The sequence below is a fragment of the Cydia fagiglandana genome, chromosome 22 (assembly GCF_963556715.1).
Source record: "Cydia fagiglandana chromosome 22, ilCydFagi1.1, whole genome shotgun sequence".
Taxonomy (NCBI): domain Eukaryota; kingdom Metazoa; phylum Arthropoda; class Insecta; order Lepidoptera; family Tortricidae; genus Cydia; species Cydia fagiglandana.
In genome coordinates, this window is record NC_085953.1 from 923,704 (window position 1) to 946,796 (window position 23,093).

The 23,093-nt window shown below is 39.9% G+C and overlaps 2 protein-coding genes and 1 long non-coding RNA gene across 3 annotated transcripts in view; 1 reads left to right on the forward strand and 2 right to left on the reverse strand.

Moving 5' to 3' along the window:
• The window catches only part of LOC134675597 (inositol 1,4,5-trisphosphate receptor), a 131,984-nt gene extending 120,889 nt beyond the window's left edge, over positions 1-11,095 (forward strand). The window contains exons 53-60 of the mRNA XM_063533920.1: positions 514-678; positions 1,208-1,385; positions 2,462-2,634; positions 3,018-3,071; positions 3,616-3,781; positions 4,239-4,399; positions 4,625-4,789; positions 5,564-11,095. Of these exons, the coding sequence (XP_063389990.1) occupies positions 514-678; positions 1,208-1,385; positions 2,462-2,634; positions 3,018-3,071; positions 3,616-3,781; positions 4,239-4,399; positions 4,625-4,789; positions 5,564-5,656 (1,155 nt within the window). The 3' untranslated portion in view covers positions 5,657-11,095. The remainder of the gene's footprint in view (positions 1-513; positions 679-1,207; positions 1,386-2,461; positions 2,635-3,017; positions 3,072-3,615; positions 3,782-4,238; positions 4,400-4,624; positions 4,790-5,563) is intronic.
• A 230-nt stretch (positions 11,096-11,325) lies between these two features.
• LOC134675647 (trypsin CFT-1-like) lies at positions 11,326-18,032 on the reverse strand. The gene is made up of 8 exons (XM_063533976.1): positions 17,856-18,032; positions 16,478-16,596; positions 15,949-16,034; positions 15,382-15,446; positions 14,520-14,722; positions 13,374-13,533; positions 12,158-12,309; positions 11,326-11,530 (listed from the first exon to the last, which is right to left on the reverse strand). The coding sequence occupies exons 1-8, from the start codon at positions 17,896-17,898 to the stop codon at positions 11,432-11,434; spliced, it is 927 nt and encodes a 308-aa protein (XP_063390046.1). The 5' UTR covers positions 17,899-18,032; the 3' UTR covers positions 11,326-11,431.
• Positions 18,033-18,624: 592 nt separating this feature from the next.
• Positions 18,625-23,069, reverse strand: LOC134675601 (uncharacterized). The gene is made up of 3 exons (XR_010099775.1): positions 22,876-23,069; positions 19,403-19,540; positions 18,625-18,780 (listed from the first exon to the last, which is right to left on the reverse strand). It is a non-coding gene; the product is annotated as an uncharacterized LOC134675601 (long non-coding RNA).
• Between the last annotated feature and the right edge of the window lie 24 nt (positions 23,070-23,093).

The window sequence follows — 23,093 nt, forward strand, 5'->3', positions numbered from 1 at the left end:
AATAGTGCCTCGTATTCAGCGCCAGGCCGGAGCCGAGCTTGTGGACCCTGGGCAGTGGGCATTCTCACGGTGAGTTCAGGCTGCCGGTATACATAACTTAAGGATGCGCATAAACCATAAACAAAAGGCACATAAGTATACCCCGGTCTGACGGGGGCAATTTTGGTTTCACGTATAGTGTCAGGGCAAATTAAAATTGCTTTATAAGTCGATGTCGATAAAATATTTAGTTAATCTCTAGCACTGGTGCATTTTTGTCCCCGTCAAACCCAGTTATGCACATAAGGCGTGTGAACAAAGGGAAGAAATAGAAAAATTCCCACGGGTTTTGTAAGCTTTGGTAGGCCAGATGGTCAGGGCGATCGAGCCAATGTTCCGAAAGGTCGGTTTTCGGAAAAGGTTTAAATCTTCTCTGAAGCGGTGTTTTTCTTTAATTGATATCTTTACTTCTGCATAATTATTCATATATAAATAGAGCCATGATGAAACTCTGAACCTACCCTTTGCTTGCAGATAGTGGTGAAGGGCGTCCACCTCGTCTCCATCATGGGCAACCAGGGCACTCTGTCCAAGGCCCCCCGCCGGGTCCTCCGGGACCCGGAGCTCCTCTACCACGGCGCGTACCTCGGCTTCTGCTTCATGGGCATCTGCTGGCACCCATTCTTCTTCTCGGTGCTGGTGAGTCATCAATTCCCCTCATAGGCCACCAAATATTTATGAAGAATCTAAGTATCCTACCAACCAAGAAGAGGGACTTACAGAAGACCATTTTTTTTTTACTTATATAGAAGCCGGTAACAAAAAAAAATTGGTTTTAGTTTTAAATTCTCTATACCTGGAATCAAAGTTCCAAATGTTACATTCTCAGCAAAAAGATAGGGATGTTGACTGTAACTAAAATAAATAATTTTCACAAGTATGCACTAAAATAAAGCACTAGAAAAATATTCTTCTTCTTCGTGGATCAAACTTCTTAAAACAAAATTTTTGTCTGCCAATGTTTTGAAGAAACATATTGGAAAAGATAAACATCACTTACTTTTTGACAATTAGTGTTTAATATTACAGAAAGAACTGCAAATAGTCGGTTACTTGACCGTGACGTCACATGTCTGTCTCTGGCTGTCTGGCTGACCGTTTTGACAATTTGAAAAAAAACAGCTGATTTGACTTAAGTCAAAAATCCTATTCAAGTTGTTTGTTTCAGCTTCTAGACATTGTGTACCGCGAAGAGACCCTACTGAACGTGATGCGATCAGTGACACGCAACGGGCGCTCCATCCTCCTGACGGCCGTCCTGGCGCTGGTGCTGGTCTACATGTTCTCCATCGTCGGCTACATGTTCTTCCGCGACCACTTCCTGCTGAACGTCGACCGGCTGGACGGTACGTGACCCTACTGGACGTGATGCGATCAGTGACACGCAACGGGCGCTCCATCCTCCTGACGGCCGTCCTGGCGCTGGTGCTGGTCTACATGTTCTCCATCGTCGGCTACATGTTCTTCCGCGACCACTTCCTGCTCAACGTCGACCGGCTGGACGGTACGTGACCCTACTGGACGTGATGCGATCAGTGACACGCAACGGGCGCTCCATCCTCCTGACGGCCGTCCTGGCGCTGGTGCTGGTCTACATGTTCTCCATCGTCGGCTACATGTTCTTCCGCGACCACTTCCTGCTCAACGTCGACCGGCTGGACGGTACGTGACCCTACTGGACGTGATGCGATCAGTGACACGCAACGGGCGCTCCATCCTCCTGACGGCCGTCCTGGCGCTGGTGCTGGTGTACATGTTCTCCATCGTCGGCTACATGTTCTTCCGCGACCACTTCCTGCTCAACGTCAACCGGCTCGACGGTAAAGACCAGTCCTAGACTAGGAATCTTCTTGACGGAGTTTAGAGCAATTATTTCATGAAACCGATGCTGCCAAAAATACTGGGGTGCGGGGGACGAGGCGAGCGAGTCCCGTGCCGTGATTGGTCCGTTCAAAGACACGGACGTCACACAAAGACACTTTGACTCGAAAATGGAGTAAATACTACCATATATTTGTGGCAGAGGGGGTAGCGCTACTATGCTCAGTCTGGAGGATGTCTTGTTTGTGAGACCAGTGCTCGGCCAACCGTTGCTAACGAGCGCTCCTGTTTGAATAATTCTTAGACCACAGGAAACCACATTTGCGGCTCTTCGAAATGCCGAAAGCTAGTGATTTTATCTGCGATTGACTTGATTAGATTAGATGAAGAATGAGAAGTACTAATTATATTATTTATTTACGTGTTCACACAGTTATGGTATATCAATAAGTGGTGGGACTTGTGAGCACTGAAAACGTAATATTTTAACTAAGAATTATAGTGTAGAATATTATGCTAATAATATGCTGCACACAGGATTTTCATGTAGTATTTTCTCTGTCGTCTATTCTAAAAAAGCTACTATCCTCATGTGTTTCAGACGACGACGACCCGCGCTACGACATGGATAAGTGCTCCGACGACGCCGCCAACAAGTACCTACACGACGGCACCCCGCAGTGCTCCCGCGGACGGTTCGTGTCCGTCGGCGGCGACATACGCGAGCGCTCCTGCGACTCGCTCATCATGTGCATAGTGAGCACGCTCAACCAGGTACGTCGTGGGCAGGGCCGCCATGTGACGTCGCCAAAGCTTGAAGAGAAGTCGCATGCGAGAATCGAACCAAGGCGCATCTAGACACCGGTGTGAGAACAAGCAAGCGGATTTCGTTACATAGCGGTATTTGATCGATCAATTGAATTAGGTTTTGTTTCAGTAATGTAAATAATGCTGATTCTCGCACTTACGCGTTTACAATACGAGTATTTTTTTATCTTTTTTCGTTTGTCACCCCTAATCGAATGAGATAGTCATATCGTGAAAACCGTAATTGACCCTGTAGGGTTATTTCATTAACATAATTCTTATTTTGACAATTGTTTTTAGAAGATAATAAGTACTTATAAATATTTGTATATTAAATTGTTGGATTGTAGGGGCTGCGCAACGGCGGTGGCATCGGCGATGTGCTCCGAGCGCCCGCTAGCTGGGTAAGCACACAAACACAAATTACACTGAGTATTGAGTAACTTAATGACATCGTGACTATATACTAGTGTAATATCTACTAATATTACACTTTATTCCAAAATAGGCCAAAGAGGCAAAGACCACGAAGAAAGACAGCGTTTCAATCTGACATCTGACCTTCAATCGATTCACTTAATTCAGCGGTCGGCAACCTGCGGCCCGCGGGACGCCTTGGCTATTTTGTATGTAATAGTGACAAACGACAATGTCTCATAAAGTCATAAATATTAACAAAGTACGGCCCGCGTCACCTCCGTTAACTACTATTTGGCCGTTGGCTGCTAAAAGGTTGCCGACCGCTGACTTAATTCATAATGCTCATTTTCTAGGTGTTCGAGTATGTTAACTTCGAAATTTCCGTGTCCACAGCAGGTCCTGTTTCATCGTAGTAATTTTTTAAGTTTTCGGTACTAACACTGAAACATCTGTGTCCACAGGAGCCTCTGTTTCGTGGTGGTCATTTTCTAGGTTTTCGCGCTGACCTTGAAACTTCCGTGTCCCCAGGAGCCCCTGTTCGTGGCGCGGGTGGTGTACGACCTGCTGTTCTTCTTCGTGGTGATCATCATCGTCCTCAACCTCATCTTCGGCGTCATCATCGACACCTTCGCCGACCTGCGTAGCGAGAAACAGCAGAAGGAGCTCATACTCAAGAACCATTGTTTTATTTGCGGTCAGTTTACAATTAAATTAAGTTTACATAGTTAATGAACTGAATTAAAACAAGCTTCTAATATAACAAGAGCGTGCGTATATGAACACCGGGTTCGCTTAGCTACTTCTACTGCTGACTGTACTTCCAAACATCCTCTATTTCCAAGTATAATGCTAATTCCCAAATCTTGCCGTTGTAAATGATGATGCGAATCGCAGACAAAATTAAACAGAAAGCAGACTTTTCCGACCTTGACTTCATCTAAAATTGGCTAAGGTGATTAAGGAAGCAGTATCTAACTAGTTTTGAGTTACAGGTTCGAGTAACAAAAGGATTATTCCATAAGGTTAAACCGTTTTATCTTATTGAAGTAACTTTATTAAACAATTTAATACGAAAATTAGAGTTTAGTAATCACAGAAATTGAACATTACAACAAGTGTTGTTTGCAAAAAAACCTTGAATACTGTTGCAGGACTGAACAGATCAGCATTCGACAACAAAACGGTCTCGTTCGAGGAACACATAAAAAGCGAACACAACATGTGGCACTACCTTTACTTCATGGTGCTCGTGCGGGTCAAGGACCCCACCGAGTACACCGGCCCCGAGAGCTACGTGCACTCCATGATCAAGGTACAGTACAGCCACAGCAGGACTCGTGTCGCCCCCCGTACTGTACACACATATTACGATAATATGTGTTTCAATATCCTAGAAGAAAGGTCTTCAATCGAGAGGCTACTTTGGTTTTTTATTCAATTTAGCTGAAGCCTAGTTTGTTTTTCAGTAATAATGATCAATATTTGTAGCCCTACGGAATCGTATTTGACGGTTCCATGCTGACATTTATTTTTGCAGTCGAACAACCTGGAGTGGTTCCCTCGACTGCGCGCGCTGTCGCTGATGGGCGGCGGCGAGGGCGAGGGCGGCGAGCTGGAGCTGCGCAACCTGCAGGCGCAGCTCGAGCGAGCGCAGGCCGCCGTGCGCGCGCTCACGGAACTACTCACGGAGCTGCGCGACCAGGTACCGACAACTGAGCCTTTTGGACGCAAGCTACTCTATGAGGGCCGGTTGCACCGACCACAGACACAGACTTCCCATACGAGCTAAATATTAATTTGGAAACAGAAAACGAATGCATACGCCAATTCTTGGAATTCGTTGCCAAGCGGACCTCAGGCTCCCATGAGCCGTGGCAAAAAGCCGAGATAATACAAGGAAGAAGAAAGTATTTTAATTTCGAGTTAGGCCCCAAAATGGCAAATCCTGTAGTACAAGCAACCATCAAGTAATGTTACCTGATAACGTTCGTAATGTTCGACGGCCTCCTAGCCTAGTTACCGTGCCTACGAAGCAGGAGGTCCCGGGTTCAAAGCCTGGTAAGAGCATTTACTTGTGTGTTGGCTCACCTGCTTGACCAGTCTACGAACATAGCGACAAAAATGCCACCTCGTACCCAACTTCACCCAAGTTAAACCACTTAACGTTCCAAAGCCTTTTACCCGTCATCTTAGTTCAACAATACGTCGATAGGCGGCATTACTCTCTGCGTTAGGAATTTCGTTACAACTAAGTAATACGTAGCCCAACATTGTTAATCGATTTTATACAGGCGTCTAAAATTATGAACTGTAATGCTGCAATACGTCCTTCTGGAGTCACGCTCCGACATATATATATCGTCGCCTAGTACCCACAACATAAGCCTTATTGAGCTTACCGTGGGACTAGATTGATCTGTGTAAAATTGTCCTGTAATATTTATTAAATAATAATAATAACGTGACGTTTCCACAGATGACAGAGCAACGGAAGCAGAAGCAGCGCATAGGGCTGCTCAACTCCACGTCCGCGTACCTCCAGACCCTGCAGATGAACCTCCCGCCGTGAGAATAGCGACCGGCACCGACAGTTCCGCGTGGGGACCGTGGCCAGCAGTCTTAACTAACTTGGCACCACCAGGCAATATTCTACTTTATTTTCTAAGTAATTGAGGATAATTTAGCTTAACTAACTTACAATCTTATTTTAAAAGCATTTGGGAATAATTTTTAAACGTGTGAGGATAAGAGCATACCTTAGAGACTTGAAAAGGACAAATTCTTTGTTGTCTGTGATATGACTTGACGTCGTTTGCGTATTTGTGACAGTGATACTGATAACCTATCATCTGTTATAGCTCTCTACATAAAAGGATATTTTGAGCTTTGTAATATCACAATCAATTAATTTTAAAAACGTTACTTTCGGATTTAAAAATGATTGAATTGACTGTAAATTAACTTACAATCGACGCGCAAGTATATCCTCAAATGCTACGAGTATCAAATAATTATTTCCAAACCTAAGTAAAGTATCCTAGATTTATTCTGCAGTTCTCAATTAAGTCACAATTATGTGTAACAATTTATTTTTCCAAATTTTAATTGTTAGGTTGTTAAGATTGGGCCAGAGTCCCCACGCCGGCGTATTGCGACTTAACGTCATATTGCAAATGAGAGTCGCTCTGTCACTCCTACCGTGCAACGGTTACCCATCCTCAAGTAAGAGAAATCATTTACTCTTCACAAAATGGACTAGATTTTGAACTATTAGACAAAATATTGAAATAAAAGAATCGGTACGTTGAAATGTCTTAAGCGAAGATTTAAAGTTAATGTTTGTAAAGAATTATTTTTTTATAAGTATGTTACCGAATTACTGTTTAGGTAAAGTTGGGTTTTTTGGTACCGTCAATGCGATTAATATTCTGTCAAATAATTCAGCTCTAAAATGAAATCTTGATTATGCTCAATCGTGGAAAGCAATATTTACTATAAATTAAGGTAACTCGTTAGAATTACTTTATAATGTGTCAAATCAAATATTCATCCTATCTACTGCTCGCACAATCAAGTATAGACCTTATGGTATATAAATTAAGGATCAAATTCGATTCAAACATGATTCCGAAATACGTATATATTGACAATTTTAAAGTTGACAATGACATATGAACTCTAAAAATAAGAAAATGTTAGTCAAATTTTAACGTAGAAACTCTACAGATCTTATGATGTAGGGTGATTGCCAATTGGAAATTTTTAAGATTTCTGATCGGCTGACAATTGGTGTTGTAATATACTACTAAAGGTAGTGAAGTAGTGTGTAGATATATATGAATTGTACACGGAAGGTGTAAGAGAGATTTATTATTACGTAAACTCCCATTGCACAAGTTTCAATATGATATTTACAGATAGAAGATACTTATAAACTGGAAAATGAACCTTAGCACCTCGCAATAAGGTTAATTTTACTACTTTATCGCAAGGTGCACGTGTCATTTCCACCACAAATATTTAAAGATTTTACCAAATATTCTGAATTTTGAAAAATAGCTAAATATTTATTGGAATTAAATCATTGCAGTGGATTGTGAAAAACTGTTAACGTAAGTCCGTTGTACCTAAACAGAGGGCCTACCGCGAACCACGATCCACGTGTTGCCTCTCTGTCGCACTTCTAAATTCGTACGTAAGTATGACAGGGAGGCATCGCGTCGACCGTGGTTCACAGTAGGCCCCCAGACTACCGACACATCTTTTGACAATTAGCCTGCTAAACATATTACGATATCTTCGGGAACTTTGCTAATGGGAAACACTAAATTGGAATCATTCTTATGCGGAGTTACTATTTTAAGCTAAACGGGTAGACGTAGACAGTTAGACATATCTTCGATCAATGATATTCGATATATGCATAGTTAGTACGTCTTATTACACTCTGTGTTTCATGGGGTTTTATACATTTATGGGACTTGGAACAGAACATTGTATTTATTTATTCAGTCTTCCTATCGACGCTATATCACTTCAGCAATGATAATTGAAGTTCGTTTCTAAGTTATAAATTATGTATTAAGTCGTTTTATGACAGACAATTTTATATTCTGGGAATCGAAGGGTAATATATACTTTGGACCTATCGGAAATCAACAAAAGTGTTATTTATCAGAGATAAAGCAAATACGGCGTCAGTATCAGTAATGTTACCAATGCCAATATAAAGTTATAATTCTACCTATTATGTACGTAATTAAAAAAAGATACTTTAAAAATAACACGTTTAGAAGGTCCATATTTGTATAAAAAACCAATTTGGGTATCCTCTTCGGCGAAACGTCCACTAATGAGGGAGGGATGGTAGACCCTTGTTCTGACGTTCGTGTTCAATTAGAACAAATTTCATCGTTCTAGTGTCCGGTACAGGGATAGAAAAGTCTATGTCATGCATGGAGATATTATTACTATAGAGAAGCTATACCAAACAATGAAATTGTCGCAATCACAACCTGTATCACGCGAATAAAGAATAAACGTCGTAAGCGCCTTAAAATTCATGGCACTTACGCGTTTAGGTCGCGAGACTCACGCTCCGCTTCTATGAATATAATACAACATCAATTCATGGCGCAGAATACTTGTTCTCTGTGCCGGTCTTACTCGAATACGTTAGTAATAATAGTTCAATTATGTCATGACATTTTTGTGAAATACATATACTATTGTTTTTGTCTTTAATAAGATAATTAACGCGAAGTAATTAAATTAAGTCTTTGTTATCGACCACCTTTATCTTGTCCGTGGTTTATTTTTGTATGTAATCATTATACACTATCAATGTTAACGATTTAGATATTGAGATAGGAACGTAATGAGTCATCCTTAAAACTCTTCCGAAAATAAACGCTATATGCATGGTTAAACATAAACTTTTCTATCCCCAATCGGTTTAGTGTTCAAAGATTAGAATATATAATTGTTGTCGGGGAGCTTCGTCCTGTTTCCGCCGTCTCGGCACTTCTGTTCACGTAGGGTAGTTGTTAGTGTTGATTATTATGTATGATATTACCGCGGTCCAACTTACTCTAGGATTTCTATTTCTACCGTGTGCTATATCTTATCTGTTTCTCCTTACATTTATATTTATTAGATATTATAATTCTACATAAAATAATATACGATGCTATTGCCAGTCGAAATATTAATGTCAGGAAAGTGAATAACAATTTAGTGCATATGGGTACTAATGTTTTTACTGTTTTCTTAACCTTTTAAATACTTATTTTTAAAGTACGTTGATTAGAAAACGTATCTTAGTATTGAAATTGAAAGCCTTTAACTATTGTTAAATCGTGATATTTTACAACTATGGGCAACGTGAGTATTTAAAGGGTTAAATTCTTGTTGTTATCACTGTTAACCCTTCCATTGTTAGTACAGTCAGCATTATATAAATATACTTCCGTAGCCGACTGTACCGAAGCTCCCCTAATTTCGGATGTGCAATAAGTAATAGCTCAAAATCTGTTACCTATTTACATTAGTTAGAGAGTATCTAAGTTTATTCGAATCTTGTAAAGATCTGTATCGTGTGGCTAAATTGTATTTTTGTTAATTATATTATTGTATGGATAGTGTACGGGTGTGTCATTATTACGTTTGTAATCTATGTACACCCTGTTTGGTAGCCGCTGATATTGCTTTTAACACTAAACATAAAAATTATTGAAAAAAATGTATGAGTTAATGTTTTAATGTGTTAACTGATATTTAGAATAATATCTTATTGCAACGCCATACAAGTCCACAGATTGTCAGTGAAGTGTCACAGTTAGTATATTAATGTCTCGTGTCACGTGAGACCGAGGTCTCCTTAAAGCTAGAGTGAACAGGCTATTCCTGAACCGGTGAGCTCTATCTTAGGCTCTGTCTTCACTTTCCATCAGGTGACTAGTGCCAATCGCCGATCAGTTTATTATAAAAAAAAAACGTGAATTCGTCAGAAAAATACGCGTTATCAAGGGTAATTATTCACGTGAGGCCGCTTATTTATGACACATCAACATGTAATCGTAAAATGTTTGTAATCATAAATTAACTGTTAGTCACTGTTCTTAGGGTCGGTTGCACCAAACTGTTTGTCATCGTTAAAGTCTTTGCTTTTTATTGTATGGAAAGTTTCATAGTAAACCACCGCGGCGCGCCGAGCGACGTTGATCAGTCTGTCACGTGTGGATGGTGCAACTGGCACTTACTGTAAAAGTGACATGTTCGGACTTCTATAGCGTCCATACTCAGAACGAGTTGACCGCGACGCGCTACGCATGTTTTTTCATAATCAACAAATGTTGAGTTTTTTAGATGTTATTAGCGACTATTTTAGTACCTACCTAATTCAGTGCTAGTTGCAATATTAGCGGCTTTGAGTTAGTTTAAGTGAAAGTTTTCGACGAGAGTTGTTCAGTAAATGACAAATAGTTTAATTACGGAATTGGATCTAACGTAGGGTTAATATCGAATAAGAACACTGTTTCTAGGTACTCACTGTCTGTTATGGCTGTAGGAATAATTAAATTAAAGTGTATTTAAAAAAATCTAAAAGATTACTTAAAGATCTTACTAGCTTAGCTATGATGTTTTTGCCATCGTAGTTTTTCATTAAGCACCATTTTTTTAGTTTATGTATAATAGTATTTTAAACTTTGTACTTATTTTATTTCTATACCTTATTTATGTGTACCGAAACTACACTAGTTAATTTTTTCGATATTTGATTTAGTGACATGAATCTATCTTCTTAATAAGTTTATTTGTTAGTTTCGTACTCTACAGCCAAAACACGCCAATGAGCATTTTCAAAACCAGTGCCATCTCTAGTGCCGCGACATACAGACAAGCAAACATACATGCCAAATACACTTCCTTACCCCTGTGTACTTAACTCTTTTATTGTAAAATGTATTTTTAATATCGTATTTTTAGTCGAAAGGCTATGATATATTTTATCAGTGACTGTTTCTACTTCTTTCGACTTATTACCTCTTTTCGATCTTCCTTAGAAAATCTAACCAAAAAATCGTTATTTTTGTTATTGTCTTTAACATTCCCAATGTTTCTTTATTACTATCGAATTTTATATAAATCTGTTACTAGCCTTCTAGATCTCTATCGATCCAAGTGAATCTATATCTATATACATAGAAAAGATTTATAGCAATATTATGGTATTTATTGCACAGATACATTCCTAGTGTATTTTTTATATAATTTATTCTATTTAAACTAGCGTTGATCTGTATTTTGGAATCTAAAAGCTAAGTTATTGGATCTTATATTTGTACTAACGTAGACGGGCGGCGACACGATCCGACACGATTAGTCATGTCGTTCACGTGTCGTGTCGTGTCGTGCGTCGCTCTCGCGGTGTTTTATTGTGATTGCCGTTGTGATGTACGCAATAAAACATGTTTTGTTTTACTGAAAAATAAAGATATGGCACAAACACTTGTTTTATTTATTTTAATTTTTATGTATTGGCATTTTCCTAATAAAAATACCTTATAGGTGGAAGCTAAAATATGTGATATTTTTAAACAAGGTCTTGGTTGTCAAAAAGGTACTTAGTATTCATGGTAGTAAGTATACAAAACCAACACTTTGGTTGACAACGGCACGTGATGATAGTGTATATTTTTAAGTGTATATTTTTAAAAATGTTAAAAGAAAGACTGCTTTAAAACAAAACAATATATTTACAAAAGGTTCCTTACAAAATACATGTCATGTTATTCCTAAGCCGCAATTACCTACAATTGAATCAGTCTAGGAGCAATATTAATTATAACTTATTGCTGAACACCGTCGACACGAGGAACGGCAGTAGAACCAGCACGGCACTGGTCTGTCCGAGAGATGGCACCCCGTTGTATCGAGTCACCTGCGAACAGGAACAAGGTATTATAACTACGAAGCAATAGATAGATATAAATGAAAGAACATGACTCAAAAGCAGCAGTCATAACAGCCGTTGGGTAACCAATTTTAATCTAAGAATACGTTAATCCCTCCCTTGAGGTATTCTCAATGAGGTAGAGACCTCATTGAGGATACCTCAATGAGTTAACTAATTATTAGCCAATGGCTACACCAGTCATATTTTAATCCAAATGTAACGAAAAAAATAATTCCACCAAAATGTAAAAACACACACATAGCTTGCGGCTCGGCCACGACTTTAAGCTCAGTAAAAATGAGATGTTCCCAGGCACATCACCAAGCGGTCAAATCGCTGTTGCGCCTAGAGAACAAAACAGGCGGCCTAGCCAAGATGACAATTGCTTGCGCATTGCCATCAAATCGCTTTATGTCTCTCTATCGCTCTTCCGTATTAGTGTGACAGTGACAGTTGCGTTTCGTTCGCTACGGAGCGTTAGCGACTGGCATGTTGTGTGTATGTGGTCAGCTAAGAAAGTGGTCTACCACTTTTCAACTCTATAAATCAGATGATAGAGTCGAAAAGTGGTAGACCACTTTCTTGGCTGACTGTACGGCCAGTTCGACTCACCGTGCTGTTGATCCAGTTGGTGTATGCCGAGACCCGGGCATTGACGCCGGGGTAGTAGGGGTGCGCGCAGCCCTCCCCCCACGACGTCACCCCCACCACGATCCCGGAGTATATCACCGGCCCGCCGCTGTCGCCTTGGCACGCGTCGCGACCTAAAAAAGGACATATTGTACCACCTACATTTTATATTACTTCCTTTAAGGAAGTCATCTTATCTCCTCTAACCATAATCAATAATAAAAATAATAGAGTCACACAAACAGATAGTGGAATTCGGCCCTATCCTAACTAAAACGCTTTATCTGATAATTGATAAGAATATTACCAAGAATAATTAATAGATACCTAATTGTAAGTATTTTTATCAAGATATTTATCTAGGTATGAGACAATAATATCTCCAAAGTTGTTTACGGCGAATTTTTCTATAGATAGGTAATATTTTAATTAGTTATGCTATGTTTATTTCCGGATTAACCTCTTGTCTGTGTATGATAACGATCCTGACAGATTTTTTCGTATATTTTTTTAGGAAAAATGGTTTGCCCTTGCAGCACAATCGAGGTTTGAAACAAACCACCCATGAATTTTGACCTCCACCATAGAGAAATATAGTAAGAATATTATAACCGGATTAACCTGAACTCTATTTTCAACTCCTTCTGCTAAGATATTCGTTGTAAATTATTGATCAATACAATTTTCGTGAGTCGCGACACTAGAGAATTCTAGTATCAAGTAGCAGTACTAATAATTCCGCTACTGGATGCTAGATGTCGACTGCGAAAATAAAAATCGTTTTGGTACTAAAACTGATGTATGGAGTGAGCACTCTATGTAATTCTTTCTCTATGCCACCACACATATGAAAGGTTAAAAGTTACAAGTGAGCCGTTGCAAATATGCGGGGACAATCCTACAAAGATGATGATTGATGTATTACCTCCATAGTCTAATAAAACATGGTCTTCTCTTCCCTATAGCGCTGTCGCATGATGACTTAGGCTTGTGTCAGTCACGTGACCACGAAAAGACGGGAAGAGAGTACCAGGCGGAGTATATTATTATACCATGTACAGTCAAAGAATTTAATTTACTACCCATTTTGTACTTTGTCACAGTGACAACCGTATGAGGTCTCGCGCGGCTTTCATATTGATTGTCACTGTGACAAAGTACGAAATGGGTCGTAAATTAAATTCTTTGACTGTATTACCTCCAACGTCGAGTATGCCGGTGCACATCATGTTGTAGGTGACGGGGTAGGGCGCGTTGTTGACCAGCTCCAGGTTCCGGTAGCGCTGCGCACACACCGCCGTGTTGATCGTGTACACCCACACCTCGTTCAGGGTCGTCGAGGCAGCGCCCGAATCCGCCTGCAAGCGTAATTTTTATTTTATTTATTGAAAAGTTTACATAGTATTACAGTTAGAACTAATGCGCTGTGAAATTCATTAAACAACTGTACGCAACAAAATAATCACAAAGTACCTATCACTAGCACAGAATAAATAATAGTACTAGGTACAGAAGACTCACTCTCTAACAAAACGCGTCAGTCACGATCAGCACAGATATGGCCTCTAGGTGGCGACAGCGCCACGCGCGGCTTATGGCAATCCCCAAAATTGGGGTCGAACGGATGTACTTTTAGCTACCTGTAGCAAAGCGACGAAATCGCGGAATGAGACACGCCTGTCACTAGTAAGAAATACAAAAAAAAACAAACTTAATAGATAACAGATAACAGAAGATTCCCTTTTATCGTGTGATGGTCGCAGCACATTATTTACATGTCACCTTTTTGATATTTTTTAATCGTCTTTGGTGAGATCTGGTTCGACGCTCTACGGCTACGTTATATAATAAGGGATTTTCAAAATGCGACTTTTAGTAACAGTAAGTGCATGTTGACTTGTCTGAACCGATATCGGATGTTGGACAATGAAGTAAAAATAAAAAAAATGTCTTTTAAAAAGGTAACCTTAAACCATGGACTTGATGCCATAGGGCAATTCAAGCAATCTCCAAGGATCAGCCGACATCCGGTATCGCGCGGATCTGACAATATAAAATAAATAAATAAATATTATAGGACATTCTTACACAAATTGACTAAGTCCCACAATAAGCTCAAGAAGGCTTGTGTTGTGGGTACTCAAACAACGATATATATAATATACAAATACTTAAATACATAGAAAACACCCATGACTCAGGAACAAATATCTGAATCATCATACAAATAAATGCCCTTACTGGGATTCGAACCCAGGACCATCGGCTTCGCAGGCAGGGTCACTACCCACTAGGCCGGACCGGTCGATCGAATATGAAAATGTGAACGACCTCCTTAACTTACCGTGGTTCGACCCCACCCAACGACCCAGACCACAGCGTTGTCAGCCACCATGCTGCCCATGGCGGGTATGCTGGCGACCGCCACGTCGGCGCCCAGCGTAACGGTAGTTGCCAGCAGCAGCACAGAGATGTCGTTGTCGCGCGCCGCGCCCAGGTTGTACCGCTCGTGGTTGATGATCGTCGACACTCGGTGCACGGAGCCGCCTGGACAAAGCACAGATAGAATCTAATATTTAAAACTTTCGCGTTTTGAACACATTAACTCACAGTTATAGACGGGTCTAACACGAATTTTATTCAATTACCTGTATTTACCGACGTTTCGACACAAACCCGTCTATGTGAGCTAATGCGGATAGAATCTATATCTAAGCCATTTGCACCAACCATATTTAGCGGACCGATTAACATCACGCAACAGTCAACTATGAAACGAGCCATACGATAAAATTTAGCAAACGCTTTAACAGTGACTGACGGTTTGGTGCAACTGACCCTAATTCTAAGCTTAGTCTGCACCAGCTTTGACTTTGATGTGTAAAAATGTAACAATAAACGTCATATGAGACGTTCTCAATCAAAAGGTAACACATTGCATTGCATTGTCACTTGCCTCGGACGCTCTGACAGGTTATTTGTATAAAGATACAAGCAAATTTCGTCTTCATGCTAAGCGACAAAGTGGTACTTTCTGATTGAGAATGACACATATTTTCATTAAAAAATTACATTTATCTACAGTACCGACACACTTTGTCATTGAAGTCTGTGCAGAGTTAGCTTGGTCCGAATATAGTTAAGTTCTATTAAGCATTTAAGTATGAAATGTATTTTAAAATTTAAGAATTTATTTAAACACGTACCGCTGTTGAGTGTAGCGGAGCCGACCCGGCACGTGAAGAGACTGGTACTCAGCAACACATTCCGGCTGAAATAAATTTTTTATACAATGTCAATTCGATCACCTATAAAACCGACCATGAGAATTACGGGGCCTTCCTCAGTACCTATAGGTTTTAAAATAGGTATCTGTTACTAACAGATTACTAATTATTTAAAAAAAAACATACAATCGAATTGATAACCTCCTCCTTTTGAGATTTGGAGGTCGGTTAAAAACAAGCAGTGTGCACTTGTGCAGGTTATTTGTAAAAGCCCTTACTGGCGTACTTGATCTTAGCAACACGGACAGACTTATACATGATAGTTAGGTACTCACACGGATGTTTTTGAGCACGGGTCAGCACTGGCCGCGTACGCTTATTCCTACCGTCGATTTCACAGCATATAAGTACAGGATGTCGACGAAATAAGTCAATTTGACCCCCATGAGCGAACATAGTTTCGCTACACCGGGTATATATATAGGTAACTTGAGTGCCTCGGCATGTGCAAACCACTTACATGCAAGCACCAGATTGTGAACATACCTGTCGACGAAACAGTGCGCGGCGGAGAGCACGTGGCGCCGCGTGATGAGAGAGCCGCCGCACGACAGCTGGTTGTTGTTCAGCACCTGCATACCACATTATTAAGAGAAGGTTTCGCACAGAAGCCCTATACCTATGTATAATATTTTTGTCACTTTTTTCAGTTAGCAGAAGGAAAGGCTACCTCATTGGCGCGGATTTGGGGGTGCGACCATCAGGAAAAGGTCAGTAACCAACAATCGCCGAACTCGTGACAGCTAAATATCTAATGGATTTGTGAAATTTAATGGATTGCAATATATGCGAGGATCGTCTAACAAGGATACAAAAATAATATAAAACAATAGGTAGGTAATAAATAATGAAACTGTTTAAGGACAACACACGCAAAACATTTTTTTTTCTAACAAGGCAAATTAATTAAGTCGTGGATCGAGTCGGTACCTAATACAAAAGAAAATGGTAGCATATAAATCTTTTGTAGTGTTCGTGAAATGAACACACAGCTAGAGTATATACGTAAACTGACCTGCACGGTGTAGGGGTACCGGCTGATGGGAGCCGGCGTGCCGCCGATGATGCGCGACCCCGCGTCGGTCACATTCTCCGGCAGCTTGGCTATCGACAGCTTGTGCTCTACTGCTGACGCTGACAAACATCAACACAAACAAACAGTTTATACATTTATTTCCCTTTTAATAAGACGTAAGCCAATCAGAAGTAGAGAATTATTGAAATAACCCCTACTTATTAGATGGATTGTCATTAGTAGCTAATTGCAATGGTGAAAGCATAAGGCCTATTTACTAGAACCAGAACCCTACATGCCACTTTAATTCAACATAACATAAGGCAGGGAAATTAAGCCCACGTTAAGAAATTAAGGATGATAAACCTTTAAGCCCACGTACGAAACGTATGCATTTTTTTTATTAGCCTACTTTGGTGTCCCTCTGCTGGGAAAAGGCCTCCTCTCGTTTTCTCCACTCGACCCAGTCATCGGCATTTTCCCACCATTTGGAGTAGAATGCGTCGAAGTCGTCCCGCCATCTCCTTTTCGGTCTGCCTGAACCCCGGCCTACACCGTCTATGGTGTTCCGTGGGTCCTACTCAGTAACCATTTTGGCCCACCTTTACGGCTGCAATGCGTTACGAAAATCTAAACTAAACCCCTATGCCTTGATATATATCTACTAGTCAATCTCGTCATACATTACGTTGCGAATGTTTCAGTGTTCAGATTTAATAACGCATTGCATACGTCGCGTATGTGGGCTCAGTTCGTCATGCGTTTATCGTCATTCTTGACATCAGCTATTGCAGTTAGCAAGTGCGTGCTACATTTCGTATAGTTTTCGTAAGTTGCCTTTCATTGTTCATTGTCATTTATTAGAGTTATCGGTGGCGTGTGCTCTGAATCACAATTAAACAATGTCCGATTATCAGTGTGACGTATCAGTACCAGGATATCAGTAGGTATATTCGATATCAAAACAGGCAAGTAGGTATAGCCAATAATGACTTGTTTCCGTAAGGTGTAAAACTTCGGCAAAATTATAAATAAATAAAATCGGTTATTTAGATAGATTACGAATATATGCAGATACGGTATAGGTCATTACTGTCATTAGTTGCCCAAAAAAAACATTTGTCTAATATGGTTGGTAAATATTTTCCATTTGATCTAATTGTTATATACTTGAGTATGGCAATCACGCCAAAGAATATTTATTAAGAAAACGATATAAAATAAGTTCCCAAATATGACTTGCTTGATATGCTTAACAATAACACTCCCTTGTGTAGTGGTAGGTATGAGAATTAGTTGATAAAAGCCACAATTAATACTACTTTTTAAGTTTTCAATCCAATTATTATAATAAATACAGTAAAGTATAAATACTTACAACAACAACATCCAACGACCAAAAGCGCTAAAATCCGCCACATGTTGACACAACTCACAAACAACCGCGCGGCTTCGACAACTGAATTATATTGCACTTATCAACTTATCACTATCGATGTTATCATTCTCGTATCACTAATGATTTCGCGTTCGAGGGATCACCTAGGTCTGCTTTCTGGGTAATCCGAAGATTAGATTACAGTCATTTTATATCAAGAATTGCATTGTGGGTTAACTTGGGTTTTGGGCTCGGTTCTCGGTTGGATTATGTCTTTTTTGTAACAAAGAGCAAACAAAGATTTTTTATTCTAATTTGAAATCTTATTCGTAGCGAGGGCGGCTCAAACAAATGTGCAGCGAGTGAAATTCAATTATAAAGTGGCCGTAATGGGGCTCGGTGTACTTCGCACTCTTGGCAGTACACATATGCAAGTTGCGAGAAGTTTCCTAAAAGTTAGAAATTTATATTTTGGAAACGGAATGTTTCAATCTCCATACAAAAAATTAGAACTTTCCGTAATTTTCTCTTGTGGAAATTTTACAATTTAGATTTGTGCTTGAAAACTGTTTAATTGTTGGGCAGGATCTCGTGGCTCCATTGATTTGTCGTCTTGTTATCTGCCTTTTTCCGGCGAACCACCGAAGTGAACGAATTATTATCGAGTCTGATGGTTACCACGCAGTGTAAGCAATCCTTTGAATCATAATAAACTTACCGCTAACTGGACCATGATGTAATTAATTAAAAATAAAATAAAACGACGTGGTAGATATCACATATGAATATTTAATTTACGAGTAATGATATAGATAATGTATATGTTACAGCGTAATAAATATAAGGTACAGTGTGAATCGCTACACAGGTCATAACGAGCCCGCCGCCGGGCGCAGCGCCAGCAGCACCACCTGGCGGCACAGCGCTGCAACAACACACATTCATTGTGATATAATATCGCTTAGGGTGGTATTTTACCTGTCCAATATCTTTGGCCAGTGTGTATTGCGTCTCACATTTTGCTTAATAAGAGAGTGAAACGCAATGACATTGGACAGATGGAATGCCACCCTTACATCAAGCGAAATACAATTTAAAAAAAACGAAATATTTGCTTAGTTTATAACTCTGTGTTTACGCTAGTTTGAGTAGTAAGTCACTTTTAGAAGCAGAAAATTGATATTGATATTGAGAAAATGACTTTGTAATAGTTTGCCTATATCGCTTTTAGTCTACATAGCGAACGGTCTAGAACGCAAAATGACCACTTTTTTATAAGTAGGTTAGATTCGTTAGTTATCTTCAAATAGTCGAAGGCCAAGCCGCTCAGAATAGGAGCCCCGCTTTTCGTCGACATCGCTACCGTAAAGATAAAATGACGAAAATGATGTAGGCATTTTGCGTTCTGGACCGTTCGCGATGTAGACTAAGAGCGATATAGGCAAAATATTACACTAGTCATTTTGCGTTATAGACCAGACGGTCTTTGCAGACGCAAATAACCCATATTGGGCAGATGGAATACTACAGTAAGGCAGCGTGCTCACCGCGGTCGGTGAGCGTCTCGGCGACGAGCAGGTCGGCGGCCAGCTCGCCGCGCCGCGCCTCGAGCCGCGCCGCCGCGCGCCGCGCGCGCTCCGCGCATAGCTCCGCCTCCAGCGTGCTGCCCTCCGCCCAAGGCCAACCTGCACACAATAAATAATGGTACAGTCAGCAAAAAGGTGGTCTACCATTTTTGATATGGTTTACCATTTTCGACTGTATCAATCAGATGATAAGAGTCGAAAAGTGGTAGACTACTTTCTTGGCTGATTATGCTACCGTACAGAAAGGACATTTCCTACGAAATCGAAGTTTGATAGCGATTCAGGGACAAATCATGCTGCCTCTTTGTAATGTATGGCACTATCTATTCCTATCGGCTATTTAGGGTTGTCAAAATTCAAGTAATTACTTTATTTGCGGTCGTGCACGCAAAAGGACGGTAAGTGGTACCAACTCTAATAATTTCTCGGAGCAATGCTGAGTCGAACAAAGCCGAGTTTACCCGAAAGGAGGAGTGTTTCCTCACTGACATAACATTGCGTAAATAATTCATAAAAATACTTTTTTACAATTTAGTATGGAAGTTTGGAAGAAAGCGAGGTGAAGAATTACTTAAAAAGAGAACAACGTTTGCCACAAAATGGGTTACAAATTATTGTTTACGGAGCTAAATAGAATGAATATATCTCAGCGTAGATACTTAAATATAGCATGCGTATACATTCCGCACGGACCTAACCACAAAGATGCTATCGAATCATTTTTTGACATTACTTCTCGACTTATTCTCGATCACCCTGATGATGTATTCCTTATTACAGGGGACTTTAATATCTCCCACGCTGAATGGTTAGGTGGATGCTCCGGAGCACTATCCTTAAATAATTCTACTAATGTTTTAGTTCAATTTATGCATGATTTTATGTCGCTCAGTAATTTAAATCAATTTAACAATATTGTTAATGTCAATAATCGTATCCTTGACCTCATATTTAGTAACGAGCTTTGTACAGTCACTAGGTGTGATATTCCGTTGACTCCAGAGGATTTACACCATGCGGCATTATTTTTTAATTTAAAACTTAATTATACTGCGCCAATTAAACCAGCTAAAACGCTTATATATAAATTCTATTCAGCAAATTATGATGATATTAACAGTGACTTATCAAATATAGATTGGGACATATTTTTCAATAATTTAAATATCGAAGGATGCGTAACCAAGTTTAATAATTTGTTACATACCTTAATTGATAAACACGTACCTTGCTGTTATTCTAGAAACTCATGTACAAATTATCCTGTATGGCATAGTAGATCTTTAAGAAAGATTTTGAAAGAAAAAAGAAAATATCATAAATTATGGAAATGTTATGGTAACCCGTTAGACTATGAAAGTTATAAAATTTTAAGAAAACGAGCTGAAAAAATAGAAAATGAGTGTTATAAAAATTATATAGAAAGTTCCGAGGATAAAATAAAATCACATGTAAAGCATTTTTGGAAATTTATTAAGTCGTCAATGTCCAATAAAGGTATACCACAAACAATGAATTACAGGGGTGTTTCTGCATCAGACGGTGAAACTATTTGTAATATGTTCAGTGATCACTTCCAATCAGTCTTTGAAAATTCCACCTTACCACCACTGGACATTGACTGCCTGGAACCACCGCCCAAGCCAGTTTTCAATTTTAGTACAATTATGTTGACAAATGAAATGGTTCTCAAATATCTGAAATCTGTTGATATAAATAAAGGCGCAGGACCTGATCGTATACTTACCTTTGTTAATTAGTAAATGTGCTGGTACTTTGGTGGTTCCCGTCACCAAATTATATCTGCAGTCTATCAAGGAGGGAAAGGTACCGCAAATCTGGAAAACGGCGTGGATCACACCTATACCTAAGGGCTCTATAACTCAGGACGTCGAAAAGTATAGGCCTATTTCTAAGTTGTGCCAATTCGGTAAAATATTGGAAAAAATTGTCACTGACCAATTATCAAACGCTGTACGGCGTCATATCAATCCGAGTCAGCACGGGTTCTATAAGGGTCGAAGTGTGGAGAGTAGTGAAGTCATACGAGATGCAATGGATAATAAGTATCAAGTCGACGCGGTTTACACAGACTTCGCTAAAGCGTTCGACAAAATTTCTTACAATACGCTTCTGGTGAAACTTTGGAACCTTGGCATCCATGGTGATCTTTTTCGATGGGTGAAATCTTATATAGAAAATAGGTCCCAAAGTGTTGTACTCGGCGGTTTTTCATCGGCTTTCAAAATAACCACTTCAGGTGTCCCTCATGGGTCCCATTTGGGCCCTTTATTATTTATTTTATATATAAACGATATCACGGAGTGTCTGACAAATTCTAAAGCCCTTTTATACGCCGATGATACTAAAATATTTCGAGTCATTAAAACAGACGCTGACTGTGCTCTATTGCAGGATGATTTAACTAGCTTTGAAACATATTGTGTGCAAAATAATCTGTTTTTAAATAGTGACAAATGTTCAGTTATTATCTTCACTCGGAAAAGGGATCCCATTGTATTCAGTTACCGGCTGTGCGGCAGTTCTCTAACACGACAGCATATTATACGTGACCTAGGGGTGTTAATGGATGCAAAACTAACGTTTAACCCACATATAGATCATATTTTAAACAAAGCATACAAACAACTGGGTTTCGTTCTTCGCGTAGCAAAACCTTTTCGAAGACCTCTCACTTATAAACTTCTTTATAATAATTACGTTCGTAGTAGATTGGAATTTGCCTCTGTAGTTTGGAATCCTTTCTATAATGTCCATAAGACTCGAATTGAAAGACTCCAAAAAAAGTTTATTAAAGGACTGGAATTTCGAGTAGGTCGGAGCTATGTAAATTACGCTTCCTCGGCTACACATCACAATATCCAGCCACTTTCACTCAGGCGGTCATGTACAGATTTGGTATTTTTATTCAAAATTGTTAATAATGTCGTAGATGCCCCCGACTTATTACATAAAATTGGCTTCCGTGTTCCCCGTAGGAATGAACGTAGTTGTCGCAGTAAGGCATTATTTAGCATTCCTAACAGCAGAACGAAACACGCACAGCATTCATATATTGGGCGCGCATGTAGGCAGTACAATGAAAAATGTATGGACGCAGACTTGTTTGGCAGTTCATTAGGTATGTTTAAGAAAACTGTATATTCTTTGTTGAAGTAGAATAAGTGTGAAATGTTGCAAGCAACCGGATATTTGTAATTTGAGTCGTTTATCTTTTACATCTATTCCATTTTTATGTAATTGGGTACTATAAGTTTACACTAATTTTATATATTTGTAAATTAGGGAACTATAGGTCTATACCAAAATTAATTTGTAGCTACTAGCTAAGTTGCTCATATGTTTATTTTAAGACTGTTTGTTTCTCAATAAAAAAATAAAAAAATAATAATATAACAGTATGGACAAGGTACCATAATCTCCGCTCCTCCACTTGGCCAGCTCCTCACTAGCCGACACGCCGGCGGGCGGCGGCGGGCTGCTGGGCCGGCGCGGCGGCGGCGCGCAGGCGGGGAGGCGGTGCAGCGCGAGCGTGCGCGCCAGCACGGCGGCCGTGAGCGCGCGCGCCGGGTCCAGCACCAGGTAGCTGCGCTCCGTGTCCGACCCCACGTACCATAATCTCCGCTCCTCC

Bases quoted from the DNA above. Each gene is read 5' to 3' on its own strand.
- LOC134675647 (XM_063533976.1), bottom strand. From the start codon at position 17,898: ATGTGGCGGATTTTAGCGCTTTTGGTCGTTGGATGTTGTTGTT. The intron at 16,597-17,855 runs GTAAGTATTTAT...GATGTTTGTCAG, and splicing joins GGTCGTTGGATGTTGTTGTT to CGTCAGCAGTAGAGCACAAG. The intron at 14,723-15,381 runs GTACGTGTTTAA...TGCTTTGTCCAG, and splicing joins CTCCGCTACACTCAACAGCG to GCGGCTCCGTGCACCGAGTG.